Source organism: Netta rufina (assembly GCF_964035555.1).
Source record: "Netta rufina genome assembly, chromosome: 1".
In the NCBI taxonomy this organism is placed as follows: domain Eukaryota; kingdom Metazoa; phylum Chordata; class Aves; order Anseriformes; family Anatidae; genus Netta; species Netta rufina.
The window spans coordinates 111,858,357-111,880,669 of record NC_140123.1 but is presented as its reverse complement, the minus strand read 5'-3'; the positions used below and the strand labels follow the sequence as shown (position 1 = coordinate 111,880,669).

General features: G+C 39.6%; 2 protein-coding genes across 2 annotated transcripts in view; both read left to right on the top strand.

Annotated features, from left to right (window-relative positions):
* Positions 1 to 22,313, top strand: part of EPHA6 (EPH receptor A6) — a gene marked incomplete at both ends in the record, with an annotated part of 508,114 nt that overhangs the window by 145,281 nt on the left and 340,520 nt on the right.
* On the top strand, positions 2,060 to 5,553 carry LOC311219932 (inositol 1,4,5-trisphosphate receptor-interacting protein-like 1; the record flags this gene model as incomplete). Its single annotated transcript, XM_084303288.1, has 2 exons — positions 2,060 to 2,103; positions 4,827 to 5,553. The coding sequence occupies 2 exons, from the start codon at positions 2,060 to 2,062 to the stop codon at positions 5,551 to 5,553; spliced, it is 771 nt and encodes a 256-aa protein (XP_084159414.1).

Genomic DNA, 22,313 nt, shown 5'->3' with positions numbered 1-22,313 from the left:
TTAATGATTAAAAATTGGGAGGATTCCCCTTTTAGGCGGGGAAGGAATAAAGTAAAAATGATACATTATTGTGTTGAAGTTTGAGGTGGTAAACAGATTCGAGGAGACCACCTTTACTGGCCCGTATTTGGGTCCTTTGAAGATTGGGTTTGCCAGGCCCTAAATATTTATGTAAACTCAAAGGAACCTTTTAGTTTGGGAGAAAGTGAATATGCGCATTCGTGGATCAGCTCTGAAATTCGAGCCAATTTATATCCTCTAAAAGAAAAAGGAGGGGATGGGAGGCACAAGAAAAAACAAGAATTAGAGATCCCAGCCCCACTGCCTCCCTATATTCCACCACCCCCACCTGCAGCCCCTCCGACTCCCAGGCCTCCTAATTCGCAACCCCAGGGAGACTCTGATAGCAACTCTGACTCTAGCACAACTCTGACTCTAGCGCTCTGGGACCAGTGACTAGGAATATGTGGCAGTCCCCATTAACTCCGGGGACGTCTGAGATTTTAAGAAAGAGACAGGAGGAGGGTAAACAAGCTTTAATGGCAACTGGCATAACGTTTGCAGCTGCTGAGGAATAATTCTAACTGGAATAATAACTGTATATTGTATATATAAAGTCCCAGGCATTTTTGTTAAAGTGTTCTTTTATACATATGTAAATATGTAAATATAAGAACTGCCATTGAGGTGTATGTCTAAGGGAACAAAATTTGCCCAGGCATATCATTGGCTCATCAGGTTTAAATGTCCTTAGTGTAATTGTGTACAGGCAGTTAATTTACAGTGGTCTGATTTTACTTGTGTATCTGTATATTGTGGATTTTGGAGGGATTGGGATTGACTAGTGAAGAGCTTCTAGGAAACCGGTGGATTATTAACAACTGTAGATTACAATAGGAAAAGGTCAAAGCAAGGAAATCCCGAGGAAAAGCCCCCTAGGATGTATACTAACACATTGGAGGGATATAGTGGGGTGAGAGGGTACAGAAAGTAAAAGAACTCTTACCAAATATTGTAATCAGTGGTGGCCACTTTATAAACTAGAGGATGGAGAGGAGTGACCCCTAAATGGAACTATTAATTATAACACCATATTACAGTCAATGTTGTTTTTGTAGAGAGAAGGAAAACAGGATGAAATGTTGTATATTGATGTTGTTTCAGCATCTTGGAGGGAAAAGGTATGGAATTAAGTTGGCCCCTGACTGAGTCTTTGATGTCGGCATTAGAAAAGTAAAGGCTAGAGAAAGATAAAGGAAGTGTTAAAAGGTTTGTTGAAAGTGTTAAAGGTATTCGAAGTTGAATGAGCAGGGAAAGAGGATGTGGGAATGTTAATAGTTCTGCCTCAGCCTGAGGCTGAGATCCTAAAATCAGGGATGTTAGCCCTCTGGGGCAAAGGGATCATGATGGGTCCGAGAGAGAGTTGTTATGGAAACAGAAAAGCAGTTAACTCTTAAAATAACCCGAGTTCATGTGTGAGCTCAGATTGCCGATGGGACCGCTCAGGGAACTGTGGACAATTGCATTCCCCTGACCGACCCAACTGAGACCCTAATCATCCCGAAAATTGTGATCAGTTAAGTAAATACTAAAATTTGGTTGAATTGGGAATTGAGAATATTATTCCTAGATACGGAATTATAGAAACAATTGACTCTGACCGAGGCCCTCATTTTGTCTCCAAAGTGTCTCAAGAGACTATGAAAGCTCTAGGAACAAGTTGGGAATACCACACTCCGTGGCATCCCCAAAGTGCTGAAAAGGTAGAGCGAATGAATGGTGAAATTAAGAAACAACTAACAAAACTTATGCTGGAAACTAAGGCTTCTTGGGTAAAATGCTTACCTCTTGCACTGTTAAACATATGGACACAGCCCGGAACTGATGTAGGAATTTCTCCTTTTGAAATGCTACATGGTATGCCCTTTGACTTGGAATTGCCACTTGATCACCCTCAATTCTAATTATGACTTGGAAAGAGACTTCTTTAACACCACGATGGGGAAGGCCCCTATGTTGTTTTGCTTACCACAGAAACGGCTATTTGAACTGCGGAGAAATGATGGACGCATGCCAGCCGTGTGAAAGGACCAATCTGGGAAGGTAAATGGGAGGCAGCTCCAGGCCCTGATGACTTGAAGCTGACACTAAGATGGACTTGATAAGTATTGTATATTATCTGTGTATCGTGGTAAGGGAAGGAGGCCCTGTTTCGAAGGCTCCCTAGTAGGTTCCCCTGAAGAACACTGCTGCTGCCAAGAAGAATCGATACCTTGTAGTTCGCTGCAACCAAGCTGACAAGCGAGGCAGAGAAGTGAAAACGGTGGGGGACTGAGGGGCCGACAATTTAAAAACACCCTGGAGAGATGGGCTCCAACCACCTCCTATGATACATGGGAGTCAGTATCATCGTTTTGGTCAACTATGGGTCTGCGCATCCCCACCAGCCTTTTAAATGGAGCTTGATCAGATGGGAGGATCAATTCGTCATCCAGCAAACAACGACAGCGGGCGCTCCCAGTTTCCGCATCACATTATGTGACCTGGTGTCAGTGCAGCCATGCTTTAACTGATCAGGATTTTATTTCTGCCCAAGTTCTAACCCAGGAAAGGTGTACTGTAATTACCCGAATGTATATTATTGTGCATACCGGGGGTGTGAAACCGTTGCTACAGACTGGACACTCGGGGCTGGTCGGGATAAATTTTTACAAGTGGGATATGGGCCGCAAGGTAGTAACCGACAAGCAGATCCCTGTTACAGGTGGCGAGGGCATGGTATAGGGTATACAGGAACCTTCCACGGAAATAAAGAAATTTGCAAGGTTCTCTCTCTCTATATATAACAAACTCGGACGATACTAGCTGGGTACTAGGAAAAATGTGAGGTGTCAGATTTTACGAACACGGAACAGATAGGGGAGGACTCACACTAATAAAAAAGGAAGATGCTGATAGGCCCCAGGCAGTAGGACCAAATGAGGTATTGTCAGAAAGTGTCCAGGGAATCCAGCCTGTGGAAAATACTACAGTGCCAACCCTCGGCAGCCCTACGAGCTCAGGTAAAGCCGAGAATGATAACATAGCTGAGAATAACATATGGGGGGGGTCATGAATGCCAGCTACCAATTATTAAACAAAACAAACCCAAATGTAACAAAACATTGTTGATTATGCTTTAGTATAAGGCCTTCATATTATGCTATCGGGGATCCTGGGGAGCCCACCCGCACAAACGAGAACAACCCTCTACAGTGCAGTTGGGGAAAAGACATAGGGGTAACACTAACACAAGTCAGTGGAGGTGGTAAGTGTGTGGGCACGGTTCCTAGTGGGAAGTGTCACCTATGTAATAGCACGGAGAATGGAAAACAATCAGCCGAGTGGTTAATCCCAGCCAACAACGCTAGGTGGGTTTGTTCGTCAGTGGGCGTAACTCCTTGTCTATCACTAAAACTCTTTAATGCGTCTTGTGATTTTTGTATAACAGGTGATAATTATACCAAGGATTCTATACCACCCTGAGGATTATATGTACACCCAGCACACAGTGGCAAGTCATCATCTGGAAAGACGGGAACCATTCACGGCTCTAACTTTGGCCACCCTAATAATCCTGGGAGGAGCTGGAGTGGGGACCAGGGTAGCCTCATTGGTTAAAAAAAATCAAGAATTTACTTCCTTACACATTGCTGTGGACGAGGACCTGACCCAAATTGAACAATCCATCTTGGCCCTGGAAAATCTATCAGGTCACTTTCAGAGGTAGTGTTACAAAATCATAGGGGATTAGATTTGGTATTTTTTAAAACAGGGCGGGCTGTGTGCAGCCCTGAAAAAGGAATGCTATGTGTATGCTGATCACACTGGAGTGGTAAGAGATACAATGGCAAGACCCAGGGAAGGGTTGGGAAAAAAAAAAAAGGAAACGGGAGAATGAAGCCCAACAGAGCTGGTACGAATCTTGGTTTAATTATTTACCTTGGCTTACTACTTTATTATCAACAATAACAGGACCTTTGTTGTTATTAATAATAGCACTAACTTTTGGACCATGTATTTTTAATAAATTGATTGTGATTGTAAAGGGACGTTTAGAAGTGGCACATCACATGCCAAATACGAGCTAATAAGTACCACCGAAGTAATTGAGGAAACATTAGTTCTCAGTAGCCAGGCATTGCAGATATTCAATGAACAAAATGAGTAACTAAAAGAAAAAGGAGGAATTGTAATACACAATAAATGTTTGTTCATTGTCTTTTGTATTACAAAAACAAGGAGTTCCGTTTGAGGAGCAGGAGTTGCAAAAGCTCCCTGCTGAAGTAAGGAGCTGTATAATACTTGGCTAGACACTATGAAATTTCTTTTGCTTAATGTAACAAAAAAGAGAACCCCCTCCCCTTCTCTCCTTCTGCATCTCAGTTGCCTCTTTTCTTCAAAGACACTGCTGCAAAGCTCATGTAACCATCTCCTGATAAGTTGCTAAACTAGTGTATCAACATCCTGCCTTCCTGTCTCACACTGGGCTAACGTGACCAAATAAAAAAAGAAGTTGAACCACAACACGGAGGAAGACTACGGCCTTCATCTTCACGACCACCAGAGGGACAGAGACGACCCCCTAGCAACAGTGCGCGCAGTCGCAGGATGTGCTGCGTAATCTCGGAATTACCAAGATATAAAAAGGGAGCCTGGCGGGGGTGAGGTGCGTGCCGTTGGCGGAGCTGAGACTCCCCGGCCGCCCAGCGCTGTTTTGCTTGCTGTTGCTTACTCAATAAATTCCTTTCTATTATTAATGCAATGCTCTCTGAAAATTAATTAAGGGGGCAACTTATAACAGAGGAGAACAACGATGATGGCGATGACACAGACGAAGACAGTGACTCTGATGACAGCTGGGATCTGGGCAGAGTTTGGGCGGATAGCACCCAGTGGCCGGCGCCAGGCATGGCTGACAAGTGCCAGATGGTGGAGGAGCTGGTGGAGGAACTTCTTGGTGCCTGCCAAGGACTCTCCGGGAACTGTCTCTTCAACCCACGGCTGCAGCCGGCCATTGGCATAGGCTGCCTCTACGAAGGCTGGAGTGCCCGGGAAGACAACGTCCTGTACCGCCTGCTCGTGCCCCTGAGGCCTCCCCCCGGGCACGCCTTCCACCCGGAGCTGGGTGCCAAGGGGAAGACGCCAGAGAGGAAGCCCGGCCTGCGCGTGGAGCTGGAGTGCGCCTGCGTGAGGGAGCGGCTGGTGGGGGACATGCTGTGCTTCCTCCACCACCCCGAGGATGAGCTGAGGAGAAGACAGGAGCCCAGCCTGCTGCGCACCCTCTGCAGCGGCTCCTACCTGGATGTGGAGAAAACCACCCGCTGGTTCCAGGCCTTGGTGAAAGTAGCCTGGGAGCGTCTGCCGCAGTCGTGCCACTGCCGCCTGACGGTGCTGCCCTCCCGCCGCTCCTGCAAGATCAGGCTGGCCAGCGCCTCCGAGAGCACCCTCTCCATTGAGATCACGCTTGGGGTGCAGATGGACGACTCGGACTCTTTCCTGAGCCTAGAGTAGGCCACGGAAGGCTTCACCAGCAGCACAGCGCCACTGCACAGCACCAGTTTCTCCAGCAGCGCAACAGAGACACCTGTCAGCAGTGGGCAGTGACCACCCAGACCCTTGGAGAGACTCTGTTCCATCCAGGAGCTTCAGTCTATGCAGAGGCCAATAAATTGGTCCTACCATCACCCTGCCACCAATGGCACCCACTAAATCATGCCCCTAAGCACCACACTGAACCTTTCCTTGAACATCCCCAGGGATGGTGACGCCACCACCTCCCTGGGCAACCTGTTCCAGTACTTCCCTGCTCTGAGACATGTCTCCTAATGGATTGTTTCCTTTCCCAAAATACTTGTGGCAGAAATCCATGACCTGACTTCTACTGTGAACACTTAGATGTGGCATGTAACCTGAATAAGGGATAATTTGGGAAAAGTTTTTAATTACACATCTGCGTTACACTGCATTACATTTCCGTGGTCTGGATGGTTGTAGAACATGATGAATCTCAAATTTAAAAGTACAGTTTAATGGGTATGTTAAATTTAATGACAGTTGGTGGTATTGATTTGGTCTTTATCATTTTTGTCAAGTTATCTTGTTTCATGCCCACTCAAAGTCCTTAAACAACAACAAAAAAATAATTGTTTATTTCTTGCTACTTTTTTTTTTTTATTGTTTCTGAATTTTTAGTGTTTCTGAAATGTTACCTCACTGATGCGCTCCAAGCTTCATGGAGCATTCATTGTGCACCCAAACTCTGTACTGTAGCAGTTTGGAAATGAGAGGAAATGCTATTTTTACATGGTGCAAGAGAGGTTAAATGCATTTCAAGACCATTCTTGCTTCCCTGTAGAGTTACAGCAAGCTCTTTCATATTAGTGGATATTTATGAGGCTTTATTGTTAGCTTTATTGTTTTTACGGTCACAAACTTTTAAAGCAGTTTGGATCAGGTTTTAAACTAATGTTAATGTTTATAGCTTCATTGTCAGAAAAGCACAATATTGCAGTGTGGGAGAGGCTAGTCTCTGCTGATTTGCTGTAAGGTTAATGGAGACAGCGTGGCTCCACCAGCCAGTTCAGAGCAGGAATTGAACATAATGGTCTGCTATCTCCTGTGCGTCAACTGATGTGTCTCCATTGACTAAAAAAGGAGATCCTTGAGACAAACCTTATGAGACTTAACTTGGCTTTTGTCTGTGGTGTCTTGGGGGTTATGTAATGTAATTACCAGTGTGCTGAAATATATATATATATATATAAAAAGTGGAGTGAGTGTTTTTTATTCATCATCTATATCCCTTAGATATTTCACTCTTCTTTCACTCTTGGCATTTAAATATTGTCAAGATGTTACATTTGAAAACATAATACTTCCCTCAGGAAAGCGTTGTGGCAGAACTTGCCGTAGTCAGTATTCATAATGCATCTGCCAAGGAGTGTTTATCTCTCTTCTCTCTCAGGTTGCGATGCTTCTCTTCTGAGGGGATGTCTGCTGGTCAGTGTATTTCTCATTCTTTCAGAACAAGCATTTGCATATCAAAGGCCTGATATGAGTAAACATACTTTATACTTCCATCTGTCATTCTCTTCCCATTGAGACACAAAATAAGAACAGCGTAGTAAGCAAGGGGTTTATTTTTTGTCCTTTAATTCTATACCATTTTGCTTGGAATTATGAAGGGTATGTAGATACAGTTTTCTCTGGATGTTTGTGTGTATTAAGGTCTTTTGATTGAAGCTGTCCTAAAAATAAAATCAGCACTGTTCAAAGAAGTGGTTCTTAGGATGAAAAACAGAGCACCTTCCCTTCTCATTTCTCATCTCCATATTTTGTAATATTTAAAGAAACAAAGATGATTTCATAATGTTCTCAGTCTTTCTTGATTAATAAAACTCAACTGCTATGTATCTTTACCTTCCTACAAATTTAATATTCCTTAATACTTCTTTCAAAATAGACATTAGTCCTTCGTATCTATCTAAATGAAAACAAGTGTTGTTTTCATTTCTTTTTTCAGTAGTTCTCTGTACAATTTTTTCTTTGTAATTTCAAATAATTGTTCTACAAACTGGTAGTAAGTATGTATTAGAGATTGCAAGCAGAAACTGAACTAGTGCTCATGTTTACTTTGAAAACTAAACTCATTCATTTACAGAGCAGAAATGAGAACAGGCATCCGTCTCTCTTGTATGCCCACTACAAACAACTCTGGTCCCTTAACAGGACCTCCAGTAAAGCAATGCCTGTGAGCAGTGTATAGAACCTCTGTTATTTACAGCACTGACTGACTTTTGAATAGCTTTAAGTAAGCTAATCAAAAAGACCCTTGCTGTTTATTCATGAACAGAAAGAATCAAATAATGTTTTCCTTATGAATTATACCTACTCTTTCAGACTTAGATTATTTGAAGCTAACGATCAGTTCACTGTTGGAAAACCATGAGAAAGATTAAGACTTTATATGAGGTTTTTAGTCTAGTTTTTCCCAGGTAAGAGCAGGTAAAGGATCTGGGTCTGCAAAGCACACCTCTTCAGTAGTCAGGAGAAAAAAGTTATTCCCAACATCCCAAGCCTCTTTGTGTTTCTTCTTGTTATGCAATTTCAACAGGCAATGTTCTGGTGCTAGCAGGGTCTCACTGGGCTGAGCAGCAGCTACATGAAGATCCCAAGGGAACAACCGTTCCTCTAGTTATTAACAACTTCTGTGACGGTCTCTACAGGCTCAGCAAGGGAAAAAGTATTGGCTGTCTGCCTTCTCCTCTCCCATTTCAGTATGTGTTTCCATGGAAGCAACTTTTCTCCCCTTGATGATTTCCAGGATGAAAATCCAGATTCAGTGCTGAGTTTCTGCTTTCTTTTCCCTTTTCATTATTTCTGAGGCTTTGCTGTTTGTAAGTTGGCAGGAACTCATTGCGTTGAGACCAAACAGAAGATGAGCCAAGGGTTCTTTTTGTTTTGGTTTGAAACCAAATCTAGATTTACTGCCAAAGAGTGGAATCATCTTTGATAGAGAGGATGAGCTCTCAAACTCCTTGGAGGAGAGCTGTCTTAATTTGTATTTGTACTATACTGAACCCAGTAGGGTGACAACTTCAACTGGGGTCCTTGAGCACTATTTTAAAGCAATAAACTTCCAAGATATCTGCTCAGCAGTTCAGAACACTGAATGCAGTCAAAGGCCTAACTCTCTGTTGTCCTTAGAAGTCATTCCTTTGACAAAAGGTTAGTGTGAAAGAAAAATATTCAACAAAATGTCATCAATCAACTTATGTTGTCTACTGAAACAACAATAAACCCACCCACACCCATAAAATGAAAAAAAAAAAATAAAAATCTAATATCTGAGAGGTAAGCTGGAGTTCTCGTTTTCCCCTTAATCCGAAGAAAAGGTTTTGTAGATTAAATTAAGGTCATAAGAACTGCTGTGCATCTGCATAGCCTCAGACATTAGACAGGTGTAACTGAACTAAATTCTCTAGTGCCATATGGGAAGGGATGCAATCCAGCAAGCTCTTGGGTTGTATCAGCTTTTTAGTTCTAGGACAAAAATACCAAAAATAACTTGTCAATATCACAGAATGCACACAAGGAGCATTATGTATCCTAAGACATTTTACTGCTTTCCTTCATGGTTTGACTTGATGTTTTTCATACCTCATCAATGGCAAGAGTGAAATAGTGGAATGTGTGCAATTTCTGGGACTACTTTTCTCAGTCAGGCTCTGGTTTGTAGAGCTTTCTTCTGATGGGCCTGTGGAGTTCATAGTAAGTGTTTGAAACAAGGAAGCTTGTGAGGGGAAAGTGTGAAAGTAAATTCCTGTAGTTCCTAAGAGTAGAAACTTCCTCCATATCTGGAGTTTTCAATACTGGATACCATAACATGCGCTTTATCTGCTTCATTTTAGAGGTACATGGGTGACCCAATATCAAGATTGTTTCATATAGATTGCTTCATAAATCAGGACGGTATTATGGAGCGGCATCCAGTTCTTACTAGAACTTGATAGAGGATTTGAAGTATAGGGTGATGGTGTCAGCATGATCTCAAGCATGAAACGAAGGTAGGTAGATACACTCCCTCTATGAACCACAACTTGTACATTATAATATTATATTAATATTCAGATACTGTGAATTCCAGTGACCTACGCTGAAGGTGACTACGCACTGGGTGATTTATGACCAACTTTTCATCTGGAAGGAAAGTTTCCTAAGAAGCAGGAGATAAGAGGAGGCCATTTGGGACACTGATACTCTGTGAATATTCACCTTGAGTAAAAAAAATAAATACAAACAAGAATAACAATCCAACAAGACCTTATATTTTTATTGTGACAAATGGGTCTGGTAGCGTTTTGACAGAAGGTAGAGACAGAAAGTTTGGAGAGCTCTTCAGGGTAGTTGCCATTTTCAGTGATAACTTGCTTATGTATTGTTTCTGTTTTACTTGAGCAGGTTACTTTCTGCCTTGGAAGCCATAAGCAATGGTCTTTGAGAAACAGGAAATATGTCAAATGATAGTTTCCAATTAATGCTGAGAAGAATGAGCAAATCCACCTTAATACTCAGCCATCTGCTTTTCCTTTGTGCTGTTAATTATTTTTGTTCCAATGGGACTTGTGATGTAAAAAATATAGTGTTATAAAGATTTTACCTGTGACTTCACCATAAGATGTGTATGTATCATCAGTATTATTGAAATGTTGCTGAAATATATATATATTTGAAAAAGTAATTCAACTACATATATATTTTGGAATCTGAACCATATATTATGATGTATATATTCAGTATAGGTCGTACCTATGTTCACTATAAGTAGTGAATATATAAGTTTATTCTACCTAGGTAGAATGGAAATTAATTTTGTTACCGCTAGGATTTAGAGATTTTAAATGGGAAATACTTTGGAAAATCTAAATAAAAATGTAGGCATACACGTGTCAATTCCACACAATACAAATAATTTGTTGATCTAGTGAAATAAAACATATATTTCAGACTTCTGATATATTTTTCACATAACATTTTAACATTTGGAAGTCCAGATTAGTTTAGAAAGCATCTTTTGCTATCCATTTCTGATAAATTTCAAAAACCCTTATAATAAGGTATTAGAGGGACTGGAAAGTAATAATGCTAAGTAGGACAGAAATATCTGAATTGGGCTTTTATCCTCTCTTCTGCTGCAGGTGGCAGCAAAGACAAGAAACATTATGCAAACAGACACATTGTCTTGAGTATCAGTGTTCTTCATTTATTCCTACTACTGATGAATAACTGGTCTTAAATAGTAGGTCACTAATACTTCGTCCAGTCTCTGACAAAATTTCAGGACTGTAAAAAAACTAACAAGTTCCAATAAAATCTAATAGCATATAAATAGCATTCAATGTGATTGCCACTGTATTAACAAATAAATAAATGCTGAGCCAGAAGAACAGGTCAAATATGTCTTCTTTTGTGTAGTTGTTAAATTTTAAGTGAATCTTCTCAAATGTCCTGTTGATCACGGAAAATTCAAAAATGTCTTTTTTTCAATTTCACATATTGTAGCAGTAAGTCTAAAGAGTCCGAGTTGCTCAAACAATGAAACAGCTCAAACTGATCTTATCCATCATGGTTGAATTTATTTTAACATAAATTGTTAACCCAGAGGTTAACGCGTGAAGATCATACAACAGCTCCAGGAATCTAGGGCTTTACAAGGTCAATGGTGTTGTGGAACCAGGCTTGACAAGAAGGAACCTAAGCTGCTTGAATTTGTTTGGCCAGTTGCAGTGTCAAAAGTGAGGCAGCTTTCTACTAAGATTACATCTATTATGGTATTGATTTAGCCAGCAGCTGAAGGAAAAGAGGATTGAGTATTTCTAACTTAACAGGAGGTTTGTTTGAGAAGAAAGACAAGTAATACAAACTGTTCACTATTTGAGAAATTTACTCCATCATGCTACACAAGTGATGTCAGCCCAAAAGTTGAGAAGCCAGATGATTTTTATCCTCAGGGGAAAAATAGTGATATTCTGTAGAGATGTATTAATATATAAGAAAATAGAACATCTCTTACCATATGTTGTTAATGTGTTATATACATTAACCAAGTGCTCTAGTGATGGAACGGGGACCTGTTTTTCTAGGTGATGTGTAAGAGTTGCCTAAAAGTTAATAGACACAAGGTGATAGAGTAAAATAGAGTTTGTCTACATAGAAACACATGATGAAATTCAAGGAACCAAGGAGACATTGTTGGGCAGTGCAGTGTCTACAGTCTTAGCTGAGAATTCGCTTTTTAAAAATAAAAAAACAAATGGACAGGCTTTTGGCAAATGAGTGTGTCAGGGAGCTTCTCATTGGGAATAATGAAATAACTTTTTAGGTATTTGTTGGCACCTGAAGCCAACTGGACGTTGACTTGGTTGTAAGCTGTGGTTAGTAAAGCTTGGGTGGGCTAGCACAGCTTTCGTGAAGACAAGGTGTGTATATTTCCTGCTACAGAGGGGGAAAGCAGGGAGAGGCGAGAAAGAAGATAATAGGATAAAGAACATTCAGAAGTGATTTTTGCAATAGTACTGAGAACAGGCGTGAAAATGTTGTGAATGAAACAGAGGAAAATGTTTGGCAAGGCAAGAGAGAAAGAGTTACAGTAATTCAATCTTAATAAGTGAACTTGAGTGTGCAGACACCTTGGAAGTAATGGAAAACACAGCAAACACCCTTCTCAGAGGAGAAAACAGGAACTGGGTAATAGCTCAGTCATTTAATCTACCCCAAAAGTGGATAGGAAGAATAGTTAAGAATTGTGCTTGATCTAAGATGATCAGAGTTTGTTTACGAAGAAATGTGTGGTGACCGTAATGACTATTTATCAATAAATTCTTCCCCTAATAGTTCTAGAAATGGTGATGGTTTTACTACTGATTAATAAGATCAAGTAGCAAACAGAAGACTTGAATATATTGGATATGAGCAGCAGTTTCCATGAAGTAAAGGGACATGCAGCCTTACAAACACTGTGTATAATTAAATGAATGAATTTAGATTTGTCTGAATGACTCCAAAGTAGGGTGAATTTTCATGCTGTTCTTCGCTGTCTTTATCTCGCTGTTTATTTTATTGCCTATCGCTGTTTAATATTATCTCTTATTTAGAGGCATATTGAGGGGCATTTTGACACACAGAAAATATATTAAAAACATTCCCCATACACAGGTAAATACATGTGTATGCTCTCCCACATACTCAGCCTATTCTTTTTTCCAAAATGACTTTTATGTGATGCATGAAAATTTTTCCACAGATGGACCATTCTTGTTCATCTAGTATTTGAGAATAATTATCATAGCGATTAGACAAAGAGGTTGTTCTGTTTCTCATGGGATACTATGCAATTTAGATGGATCAAGTAGGAACTGTCATGATTTGGAGTCTGAAGCATGGGGTTTGTTTGTTGTTGTTTTTTTTTTTATTATTTTATTTTTGTTTTTAAATAACTTTCAGAGATTTGTGAAACTTTTCCCAAAGCATTCTTACTGTTTAATGGTCTCAGGACATATGCTTGTGGTCCTTCATGCTTTCCAAATAACTCCAACATTGTTGGTTTATCTTAAGCCTGTTCCTTTTGACAGATGTCTAGTAAAATTCAGAGGTATTTTAAACTTTAACATTTTTGTTGTGTTAGTTATTTTCACTAATTTCAATTTAACTTGATACTTTCTGTGTATATAAAACTTCCAGTTGCTTTCATACAGATTTAAGTTTAGGCTGAAGGAGAAATCTTTGCAGTTACTCTAACAGAAAATACAGTATTTTTAGAGTAAATTTTTATTATTTGGAGTAAAATTCTACATGTGTTTGTGTTTGCCTGGGAGGATTAATTTCTTTCAAAAAAAAAAAAAAAGTGAACTTTTCCAGAGGACTAGGTAGAGCAGTTCTACACAAATCTCATTTGGAATGGGAGCACGGTTCTCACAAATGTTATTTTTTCAAAAAGGACCTAACAGTGAGAAAATAACTGTTTCCCATTTAAATTTTACTCTGTAACACTTGACATTTTATGTGGGACAGCACGTTCTTTCAGGCATAAGTTGCACGCTTTTGGGGATCTCATTATGATTTGTAGTCTGCTTCTATCTGCATCTACCAAGAAGATCTTGGTATTGTTTTTATTGGCTGATTTGAAATCTCAATATGAGAGTTTTTCCTGGAATGCTCTATTCTGTGGTGGTGTTTCCTTGTATGACCTCAGGCATTAATTTTTCATCTTGCAGTGATCTGTGCTGCAGTGAAATGTATTCAATATATTCTTTGGCTGGGTAAAACTGCTGCAATGCTTCTTGGGCGCTCAGTCTGTGTCCCACTGAGATCAAATGAGGTCTTTGCTCTCACATCAGCAATGGTGATACTGTGACCTAAAAGAGCACACGTGGAGTCCTTTCTAACAGAATTTCTGTATGCTGTCCTTCGCTTTGCTCGGAACGATCTGTAATGACAGATCTGTAATGACAGAAACCTAATCCCTAAAGGGAGGACTGGTGGACCACGTAAGAGAATTTGTACAGCATTGCATACCTTACAGTCTAGCTGCAACTGATGCAACTGACTGTAGACTCTCCTAGTCAAGAGCATTTACTTCATAAAAAGATACTATAAATGTTTGCAAAAATGCAAAGAAAGCACTGTGGTTTTTGAAAAGGTAAGTGTGTGAAGACAGTACCATAGATAATTCTAAGCTACAAAGAGAAGAGCTATATGTCTCAGTGTCTTGTACTGTTAGCTATCATCCACCTTCTTGGCACCTTCAGCTTTTAAATCATTACATAGAGATGCTCCTGATGATTTTCGTGGAAATGGAGTAAGCCTGCTTAATACTGAATGCTTTAATTTTGTATGTCACATATCACACAGCATCTTTCCTTGGTTTTATGACAATACTTGGTAATTTGCAACCTTTGTTCCTCCCAAGCATGCCTAACTTAGTGCTATTAGTAGTACTACCCAGAGGACTTGGAGCACTAACACTGGCACCGAGCTACTGGCACCAGCTCCTTTTATTAACTGGCTGTCAAAGCTAATCCAGAGTATGATCCAAGAGAAGTATTTTTCAGTATCCCAAAGGAAGGCACAGCTGCTGCTCCACTTTTCTTCAGCACAGAGAAATGCTAACCCAGCCTGCCAGAATTCTCCTTGGGTTTTGCAGCAGCAAAGGCATCTTTGGTCACTTGCCCTCCTCTTGGGTCCATCTGTGCAGTCCATAATATGGCTATGATGTATAAGCTCCCAAGGCACTTTTGTTTTTCTCTTTCCTTTCCTCTTATTTTCCTCCATGGCTCTGTTCCCGGTGGTTCATCTCTTCCATGCAGCCAGCTCAGGGCTACCAAGCTAAGCAGGCCTTCTTCCCCATTGCTCCCTCACTCCCCGGGGATGCTGGCTGTGGCTCAGCATCCTGACAGCACCTGGCCAAGCCCCACATGGGGCTGTCTCAGCTGGACACAAACACCAGCTCTGCGGCAGTGCAGGCAAAGGGGGTGTTTCTGTTGAGGATTTGCAGAGCAGTTATTGAGCTTTTGATTTTCACGCTGAATAATCACAAGCTACTGGCAGCATCCAAGTCAGGTAGATGGTAAAGTATCTCGAACTGCTCTGTGCTTTCTAGTTGGATTGTACTAGCTGGCTTCTATGCATAAAAAACAAGAGCATGATTTGTCTTGGATTTGTCATTGAACTACCTCAACTGGTTTGACTACAAGGCTTGACTAGCATGAGGATGCATGATACAGAAAGATGTTCAAAGTTTGTGTAAGCCTCTACCTTGACTTGTCTTATCAGTCATTTTTTTCATATTGTCCCTGTGTAAGCAGACACTTGAGATTTAAAACCAAAAGCAAAAAGCTGAAATGGTGAAGTCCCTAAGTTGTCTCATGGCTAAATTATTTATAGGACTCTGTGTCCCAGAAAAGCTGTACACTTAGATCTTGACTGAAGAGATGTGGTACGTCATCAAGCGCCTTTAATGCTCACCAGCTGTAAGTGAGGTGCTCTGGTGAACTGTCCCATGTACCTTGTCCTGTAGCTCTGCAGAAATCTGACAGGCTTTACCAAATGTTATGTTTATGTATGTAGTGAGAAGTGAAGATGAGAAGACTTAGATACTACATGTAGCCAACCCTAAGCACGTTGGAGTGTTGCTCTTTTGAAGCATCTTATGAGATCACTTTTTTATAAATGGCTCAGTCTTCAAAATAGGACTATAATCAAAGTTGACAATTTATTAAAGGAATAGAGGTAAGCAAACAGCGCTGGGTGTGCCGGGAGTCTCTGCTCCAGCAAGACGCACACCAGTCACATCAAGCAGCTGATTTTTATGCTCCTAGGCTAATACATATTCATTACTACTTCTAGAAAAAACAGGCTTATCATAATTAGTTTCTGGAATCCAAACCCTCCTACTGGAGCATGCGTATCAGTCTCTGGGGGTCCCTCTGGGGGTCTCTCATGCTGAAGGCTCATAGTCTTCCTCCCAGGTTTTTTTTCTTGACCTTCCCCTTTATCCAACTTGGCTGTATGTCAGAGACTTGTGCAGCGTCCCCTACAAGCTTTGTCTTCTAGTTGTCCTTTGGCTTTCTTAATCTCCTGGTCAGATATCTGAGACTTGCATAGTGTCCCATGCAATAGTCATAATAGCAGTTGTTCTGAAAACCTCCAGATATCAGAGACTTCAAGGAAAAGTCTATAAATACATTTCCCTTCAAGGTCTCTATTGACACGAATTGCTAAAACATTCCTCACAACCTGAAAGGGATTAGGGGACCACCAGGAACAGTGAAGAGAGAGGAGAGGAAGGGGACTCTGGGATGACAAACTTCATCGCCAGAAGGATGATATGACTCATGTTCTCACAGGACTCTTGTGAGAAGAGAGTTTTTCACATGATAATCTGACTCAGGACTGCCCCCAGCATGGAATAAACTGGTAGTACCAATATTTCAAGAGGAGTACAAAGTAACTTGAACCTTAATTTGAGTAACACTTTTGAAAAATAATCATCTACCTATGCAATAATTGAGGCATCTAATGGAACATCCTGACTAGTACATAATTTGCCATATGTAAAACAATATAGTGAAGTAAGGAGCAAATGGGTGAGGTAGTTACTGGTTTGAATTTCTACAATCAGTAAGGCTGTACAGAACATTCTTGGTGTTGGAACCTTGGGCATACTGCAGGTTTTTCCTTTGATAGTTTTGAAAATTATATTATCACTGATCAATTCTAATTGATTTTAACCTGGTTGCAGTGATCCGTCTGCATGCAGTTTTCTGTGCTGAGCTGTCACTGGAGTGAGAAAATTTAATCCTAATTGTGTTTGTTGGATCCAGCAGTGACAATATCATACTTCTTGACTTATTACTAGAAGAATGATGTAATTGTTTACTATGAAGAGCAAGAAAGTGTAATTGAATTAATTGCTGTTGAACATCTTGCAAATGTTTTGTTTCTCACTAGTGTTGCACTTCCCAGCATTGCTATCTCTATTCTATTAGACTAAATGAGAGATGATTAGGGTTAAAATAGAGGAAACAACAACTCCTGCTAACCAGACAGATACTCTGAGGTTTAAAATGTGCCAGGCTCTTTTGATTCTATTTTGCCTCTATTTTATACAGAGTCAAGAAGATGTGTTGAATATTGTTTTTCTGTGATGGCATCACCTCCATCTGCCTCCTAACTCTTAGGTGTTGAGGTATTCACATACATTGTACCAAATTTTTAATTCATTAAATGGTTTCACCTACTAAAAATTTATCAGCTGCCATGAGTTTGATTCTTAAACAGCCAGTGTAATATGAAGAAACACAAAATGCAAGATTTAGCTCTCTGTATTCTGCAGCTCTGACTGAGGTTGACATGCTTTGACTTTTTTTTTTAATCATCAAAGGTGGGGGAGGTATTGAGATTCAAGACTGAAGCTCAGTTGGCCTAGTTTCCACTCCTGCTCCAAAATAGCTGAATAGTACAGACCCAATAGATTATTACAAATGACGTGCTGCATTTATCAATGTACTTAAGTTGCTTAGCTTCCTTTTAATGACAGAGCAGCTGTGAACTCAACTTTTATAGTGTACTGTGGCTACTGTTTGTGGGTAGTGATACTGCTTGTGAGTAGTATTATTTCAATACAAATTAACTTTTAGAAAGTGATTAGAAAATGTCCACTAAAAATTACATTAAAGTTAGAAGTATAGACTAGTAATTTAACAGAAATGCAAAAACACTATTATTAAAAAGGTAAAAATAGCTTAGAAAATATTTAGGCTTATGGAAATACCTTAATGTAATGGACATTGAAACAAATTCATATCTAGTGTATCTTGTATTCATCTCCACGAGGGAGGAACTATTTCAATAACTAGAAAATTTTAATCTTGTATTTAGCATTCCCTCTTTCATATAAATCCTACAGAACAGAATCCATAAAAAAATAAGGCACTGTTTTTAGGACTGTAGAATCATAATGACTCACAAAACTGAACTAAGACAACAGCATGACTGTCATTGTGCTAAGAACATGTGTAATGGAATATATAAGGATATGCTAAAGTTTTCAGTAGAGCTCGTTTACTTATGATTTCATTTATCATTTTTAATACAAACATTCAAAATGTACATGAAAACATCTTAAGAACATCAGTATGTCTTTAAATTTGTCTATTTTTCTACATATTTTTGTGTATATGAACATGCACTTACGTTTGTGTACTCGCACGTGTTGCTCCCATCTTCTTGGGAAGGAATACTGAATTCAACCAGGGAGCAATTTAAAAGATTTATATTTCATGTGATAGTCATTAGCTCTATCCTAGGCTTGAGAAATTTTTATTGTACTGAAACAAAAAAATTTTTACATCAGTGGGGTTTTATTGGGTGTATTCTAGAGGAGTTATTCATCTCAAATTTTATGACACATACAGGTTTTTTTTAATTATTTTTACTGATTTGCATTTCTTTTGACTGTTAACATTGCTGTTTTTAAAACAAGGGAAGCGTACCTTTGATGATGTTGCTTACCATTTACTTTATCTTTGAGACTTTTATCATCTAAAAGACTTGATTTAATTGTAATACATAGTAGTCACAAGGTAAATCCCATTACCTTTCTGTAGCATTAGGGGAATATTACTGTACTCCACAGGATAGAAGGCCATGGGTGTTCTGGGACTGTGATAAAATATCAAAGCAAATATTTTTCATCTTTCTTCACTTTTGCATATGTACTGGATACAGTAGTCCCTACTGCTTCATGTTTCAAATCTGTTTTGTTAAACAGTTGCAATTAACAAATATAAAAATATTACACAATTAAAATCCCGCTTTTGCTTGGTAAACAGTGAAAGCTTTCATATCTAAAATAGAGGATTTTTAATCTAAAAACACAAAAAGAACACGAAAACCGATTTCATTTTGCTGTTTCACAGTGCTTCTTGCACAAACTGCAGAGAGCAGCTCATCTTTATATCACTTGATTTCCCACTGTAGAAACGAGCTGTATGACAGTGGTTTCATAGTTAAAGCTCACAACTGTGAGAAAATGCCCACAGGAAATGCTTCATATTAATATTCCGTGTACTTGGGTAATCCAAATGCCAGCAATTTTTCTTGAGCCAGCGTGGGCTTCTTTCAGGCACATCTTCTTCATCTTTCATCTCAGTGTGAGATCCATCCAACCATCTATCCAGCCAGCCAGCTAAGAAATTTGGCCCGTGGGGTCAGACGAGGGATGCCTAGCAGTGTTCTCAGGAGCCTGTGACTCTTCTGCAGAGTCTGTTGGAGTACTTCTTGCTTACCTCCCCTGCAAATCCCACTTCAGAGGAGATGAAGCAATCAGGACATGCCCTTCAGCCCTCTTACCAACTCTGTTGCCCTCCTCTGGATGCTTTCAAGGACCTTAACATCCCTTTTGTATTGTGAGGCCCAGAACTGCACGCTGTATTCCTCCAGGGAAGGAGGCTGCACCAGCGGTAAATGTAGCGGGAGAGTCGTCTCTTACCAGCTGGCTATGGCAGTGTTAAATGCACTTCAGTCAGCTCGTTCCTTGGCTTTCCTCTGGACCTCAGCAAGCTCTCTCTGAAAACAGAACCTGCATTGAGCAACCAGCATTCAGCAACATGATAAAGCCAGTAAATGTCACTGGGCCTCAGGGATGGGTAGCAATCCTCTTATTAGCAGTAGCTAGGATGACCAGAGAAGTAGGCTGATCTCAGTGTAGATGCTGGGTTTTTTAAGTGTCCAGTTCCATGTTTTATTCACTGCACGAATGAAGCAAGGGGAATTCAGGAAGATAACACATCTCCTGTAAAGCAGGAAAGAGCGTGCTTTGAGTGGTTATATGGGAACAAAAAGTACATCATCTTCATTAAGCACACATTGATGTCATTCTCAGAAAGTGCAGAAGAAATGCCTGTAATTCTGTTAGCATGTCTTCCTAATGAAGAAACTAAGAAAAGACATCTGAAGTACAGCTGTTTCTAATTTTTATTGTGCTTTCCCAACTCCTGAATGCCCAGTTTTCAAGAAATAGCAGAAAAAATACTTAAGAGCAAACAACTCCTCTGCCTCAAAATTAAGAGTTTTCCCTCTTAAAAATCTGTTTTTCTGAAGTCTTTTTGAAGTTTCAGTGCTCTGAAAGCTTTAATTAATTCTCAAGCATAGCCTATGAGATAGGGTACTAAAATGAGAGTATGTATTTTATCAAAATCTTGTTAGCAGGATGCTTCACTGAACATTTTAGTTGGAATCTGCTGCCTTAGATACTGAAAAATTACCATTAAGATTGCATTGCTTATTAACCACTGTAATTCAGTTCCAAAGTTCTATTTCTGAGAGACTGCAGCAGGAGAGAGCACAGCTTTTATTATCTCTTCTCTTTTGTTTAATTTTTATATTGCCTAAGATAAATGGTATCATAATCCTTCTGAGGAACGAGTTTTAAAATCTTATTACTTTACAACTTCAGGAAAAGTACATCAGTCTCCAGTGACATTGAGAGTTGTGTATGTCTCTTATCTAGATGCTTAAACCTAATTATTTAATAGGAGCTATTTTTGTTAAATTCCCTTTCTGTAGCTATACAATAAAAATTTGAAAAATAGAATGCAAGTAATGTTTGCTGCTGGTTCGTGTTATAAAGATGTGCTTTCTTAGCTTTGCCAAACTTTAAATACTGTGTGTAAGGTGTGTCTGTACAAATTCAGTCCTGCTTCACATCAGGGAAGGACAGGAAGGCAGATGGAGGTTTTTTGTTGAATCTCCTTCCTATCACTTTTGCACCGAAGGAAAATACCTGCCTTCTGACATTTCTCAACAAATTAAATTCAGCATTAATAGTTTCTTGGGCTGGTGCCTAGTCACTATTTTATTTCTTTCATTCTTGCATATTTTAATCGTTATTCTGCTTTTCATTCTGGCCAACATCTTCATCTTGGACTTTTCTCATTCTTTGCACTTTTTCTCTCAGACATTTTGAACGAAGATCTCTGGGGCAGGTGTGCCTTCTTGTTCTCTTGGTGACTGCTGCCTCATACAGCATGTCCTGGCCCATGCCTGGGACGCTTGGGCATTGTTGCAGTATAGCTGGTAATAGCAATAATAGAAGCATTAATCTCCAGAAACATAGAGTACCTCAGCAAATTAAGCACCTGTAGGAGAAGAACTGAAATATATATATATATGAGTTGAAATGTGCTGCACAGTCAATGAATTCAGGGTCAGAGCAGTATTGTCTGTCTGATTAGGTATATGCTGTCTTATCTCAAAGTCAAAGATTGCTTTTTGTTTTGATTTCTTTATATTACCAGTATTCTGTGAGCACTTTTAAAATTATAATGACCCAAATCAGTAAAGATTTATAGTTCACAAAAAGGCCGTTTAGTCTTTACAACTACTTAAAGAAACTATTGGAACTCACCCATAACCTGAAGCTGATTGAGACAGCAGCCTTGATTGTTTTCCTACATTCATCTAAAATTAGTATCTCACAATGTATTTTAGTAGTTTACTTCTGTGAAAGTCACAGAAGTAATGGTGAAAGAACAGATGCCATTTTTTATACATAGGGACTTACTGACTTAATTTGAGTACAAGCCTTTTTTTCTTCCTCTCTCTGTGTATCAAATAAAACTGATCAGCTTTTATAACTGTTTTGACAGAGCACTATTAGGCTGAGAAGCCTTTTCATTCCATTTTTTGCTAGAAATACTGTCCCAGCTCATGCGGAAGACCTTGCAGTAGATACAGATATGATGCTTTTAGAAACAGCTAATGCATTTGAATTTGATCGTCTACACCAATTAATATCCACAAGCTCAAGTATCTTGTTTATAGAAAGACTTTTAAACTGGGTCATTAGGTTTTAGAAAGATTTGTAATCTTCCAGGAATTTGATTCCTCTGTTAAATCACCAGGGGACTGCTCATTTCTACTTGAATATACTTGAATATGATGGTGGGAAGTGAAGATAAGATGATTGTATTGTTGGCTCAAGTACCATATTGAGGCAGATGTTGCCTTGGGGTTTGTGCTCTCAACAGCTGAAACATCGGTACGGAAACAGTGGTGGCTGCTGATTCTGATCTGCCCCTTTTCATGTGTTTATTCTCTTAGTTCTGTGTCAGAATCACAGATGCTAACCAGCTCCCCAAGGTTTTCACAATAAATCAATGATTTTGAAGCTGCTTTCTCCTTTGGGAATGTGAAGGTAATCCTTTCATAGT